Raw genomic sequence first — 3,808 nt, forward strand, 5'->3', positions numbered from 1 at the left:
CTTCCATCCTGACTAGTCTCCCAAAACCTGCCGCTGAAAAACATTCCCACAGCATGAGGCTGCCACCATGTTTCACCATAAGGATGATGCCGGTTTCCTCCAGACGTGACGCTTAGTATTCAGGCCAAAGAGTTCAATCTTGGTTTCATCAGACCAGATAATATTATTTCTCATGGTTTGAAAGTCCTTTAGGCTTACTCCAAGCGGCTTGTCATGTGCCTTTTACTGAGGAGTGGCTTCCGTCTGGCTACTCTACCATAAATGCCTGATTGGTGGAGTGCTGCAGAGATAGTTGTCCTTCTTGAAGGTTCTCCCATCTCCACAGAGGAACTGTGGAGCTCTGTCAGAGTGACCATTGGGTTCTTGGTCACCTTTCTGATCAAGGCCCTTCTCCCCCGATTGCTCAATTTGGCTGGTCGACCAGCCAGCGCTAGGAAGTCTTGGTGGTTTCAAACTTCTTCCATTTAATTAAGAATGATGGAGGCCACTGTGTTCTTGGGGACATTCAATGCTGCAGATATTTTTTGGTACCCTTCCCCAGATCTGTGCCTCGACACAATCCTGTATCAGAGCTCTACGGCAATTCCTCTGACCTCATGGCTTGGTTTTTGCTCTGACATGCACTGTCAACTATGGGACCTTATATAGACTGTGTGCCTTTCCAAATCATGTCAAATCAATTGAATTTACCACAGGTGGACTCCAATCAAGTTGTAAAAACTTCTCAAGGATGATCAATGGAAACAGGATGCACAGGAGCTCATTTTTGAGTCTCATAACAAAGGGTCTGAATACTTAGGTAAATAAGGGATCTATATATTGTTTTTATATAAAATGTCTAAAAACCTGTTTTCGCTTTGTCATTATGGACTATTGTATGTAGATTGAGGAGGAAAAAAATAATTTAATCTATTTTAGATTAATGCTGTAACGTAGAAATCTGACACAGTGGCTGGTGAACCAAAAAGTACATTTTATGTCCTGCTTGGAACACTACAAATACAGAAGATACACTTAGGGAAAGTTAGCTGTTTTACACAGATATCAACTGAGGTTTTTGTTTGAGATGTTTTTGTTTTCTTTATGTGTTCACTCCCACGTTTCCATTAGCTCAGGAAGTGTCGTAGTTCAGATAGTTCGGGTAAATGTGCAACGCAAAAAACCTCTGTGGGAATCCATGTAAAATTATGCACGGTAAGTGTCTTTTGTATTTGAAAAATTATTTTGGAGTGATATGAAAGTAGAGTTTGAGGTTTCCAAAACCGTATTGCATGCAATGATAATTAACGGTTAGACAGAGGGTCGGGAATGTTGTACACATTGGCCCTGCTGTGGTCAAATGTTAAATGCGAACCCAATGGCTGTAGGCCTTGGATAGTACTTACTTGGGGACCCGGACTATGTACTCTGTAGAAGAGGAACTGCTGCCCCCCTGTAAAAAAAACACACACCCAGTTTGGTACACTACATATACAAAAGTAAGTGGACACCCCTTCAAATTAGTGGATTCAGCTATTTCAGCCACACTCGATCCTGGCAGGTGTATAAAAATTGAGCACACAGACATGCAATCTCAACAGACAAACATTGGCAGTAGAATGGCCTTACTGAAGAGCTCAGTGACTTTCAAATTGGCACCTTCAAAGGATGCCACCTTTCCAACTAGTCAGTTCGTAACATTTCTGCCGTTAGAGCTGCCCCAGTCAACTCTAACTGCTGTTATTGTGAAGTGGAAACATTTAGGAGCAACATCGGATCAGCCGCGCAGTGGTAGGCCACACAAGCTCACAGAACGGGACTGCCGAGTGCTGAAGCTCGTAAGAATTGTCTGTCCTGAGTTGCAACACTCACTACCAAGTTCCAAACTGCCTCTGGAAGCAACGTAGTACAATAACTGTTTGTCAGGAGCTTCATGAAATGGGTTTCCATGGCCGAGCAGCCGCACACAAGCCTAAGATCACAATGCCAAGCGTCGGCTGGAGTGGTGTGAAGCTTGCCGCCATTGGACTCTGGAGCAGTGGAAACGCGTTCTCTGTAGTGATGAATCACGCTTCACTATCTGTCAGTCTAACAGACGAATCTGGGTTTGGCGGCAATACACAGTGCCAACTGTAAAGTTTGGTGGAGGAGGAATAATGGTCCGGTGCTGTTTTTCATGTTCGGGCTAAGCTCCTTAGTTCCGGTAAAGGAAATCTTAACGCTACAGCGGACATTGACATTCTAGACGATTCTGTGCTTCCAACTTTGTGGCAACAGTTTGGGGAAGGCCCTTTCCTGTTTCAGCATGACAATGCCCCCATGCACAAAGCAAGGTCTATACAGAAATGGTTTGTTGAGATCGGTGGATGAACTTGACTGGCCTGCATAGAGCCCTGACCTCAACCCCATCGAACACCTTTGGGATGAATTGGAACGACGACCGCGAGCCAGGCCTAAATGCCCAGCATCAATGCCCGACCTCACTAATGTTTTTGTGGCTGAATTCAGAATGGAAGCAAATCCCTGCAGCAATGTTCCAACATCTAGTGGAAAGCCTTCCCAGAACAGTGGAGGCTGCTATAGCAGCAAAGGGGGACTCCATATTAATGCCCAGCAAGCCTGACAATGAGATAAGCAAGCAACAGATGAAGCAATAGACTGATACCGTCATGTTGACCCCACAAGTAAACCATACACCCAATACTTACCAGTGACGTCATGGTCGACTATACAGAGGCAGTATGCCCCTATTCTTAGTCAAGCAGTCACCTGTAAGTGATCACCTGTTGAAGTATAACGACATTTCATTCAGTTCATAGCTAGATAGAAAACTATAGGACATGCTTAAGTTAAATGACTTCGGTCTCAGCATATGTAGAAATTACTCATCATAAGGCAGTTGTTTGTGGTCATTTATGTACTAACGTCAGCTATAGAGCCATAGATTTTGGATATTAAAGGCTTCGCCTCTTCCTCTGAGTTAATACTGTACGTTAGTCTGTAACTAGTTCCCAGTAGGCTAAGAAAGACACTCCAGAAATATATTGACCCAGTAAACCTACCTCTTCAAAATGTGCGAAACAAAAAGATGTTGCTATATTTTATGCTTTATAGGTAATCAAACGTAAGAATTGGATAACATTTCGTCTTAGTTTGTATCGAGCACATATATCTGGTAGCTAATGTTACTCATGCAGTCGTTAGTTAAATATTTGTCTTGGCTTAGTGCTATCTGGTATCCTTGGGACGTCCCTACCCTAAACCTAACCATAAACCTTTTCCCTTATTTCGGTAGGGACGTACTAAGGATCCAAAATAACACTAACACAAGACAAGTCTCGCTGCTTTCTGCCAACCGTTCCGTCACGAATAATGGTCGGCCGGAAAACAAAGTCAAACAGCAGTTAGTTCTTAGTAGATCGGAGCCACATAGGTGCGTGCCGCGAAACAAAAGTATATGCTATTATTAAAACAACTGTCCAATGTTTCCAGATATCTATGAAATATGTCCTATAATTAATTACAATTCCTTCCAAAAAAGTATAATTAATGCAGGTGGATGACATCATCCTCTGTGAGGAAATAGCAAGCATATTTTAAACATCTGCTTGAGATAAAAGTTTGAGGTGTGATTTAAAAAATAAATAATTCTCCAATTAATGCGTTGACCACAAATACGAGTATAACGGGTCAACATTATTTGTGTACGAGTTAACAGAAATTGAATTTTAAAAGTGAGATTTTCACTGGACAGTTACTTTAAAATCCTTGGTGACGAATCATGGTTGAAAAAATCTTGTTGACAACTGTTGAGAGACCATCTACAGTA

At 42.4% G+C, this 3,808-nt stretch overlaps 1 protein-coding gene across 4 annotated transcripts in view; it reads right to left on the bottom strand.

The window, feature by feature from the left end:
• Positions 1-3,335, bottom strand: part of LOC106594527 (general transcription factor IIF subunit 1) — a 61,557-nt gene extending 58,222 nt beyond the window's left edge. For all 4 annotated transcript variants that reach the window (XM_045715472.1, XM_045715471.1, XM_045715470.1 and 1 more), the window contains exons 1-3: positions 3,042-3,335; positions 2,688-2,762; positions 1,386-1,432 (exon numbers count right to left, since the gene is read on the bottom strand). In XM_045715472.1, coding sequence (XP_045571428.1) covers positions 1,386-1,432; positions 2,688-2,699 — 59 coding nt within the window. In that variant the 5' untranslated portion in view covers positions 2,700-2,762; positions 3,042-3,335. The remainder of the gene's footprint in view (positions 1-1,385; positions 1,433-2,687; positions 2,763-3,041) is intronic.
• Positions 3,336-3,808: the final 473 nt, after the last annotated feature.

This window comes from Salmo salar, chromosome ssa03 (genome assembly GCF_905237065.1).
Source record: "Salmo salar chromosome ssa03, Ssal_v3.1, whole genome shotgun sequence".
In the NCBI taxonomy this organism is placed as follows: domain Eukaryota; kingdom Metazoa; phylum Chordata; class Actinopteri; order Salmoniformes; family Salmonidae; genus Salmo; species Salmo salar.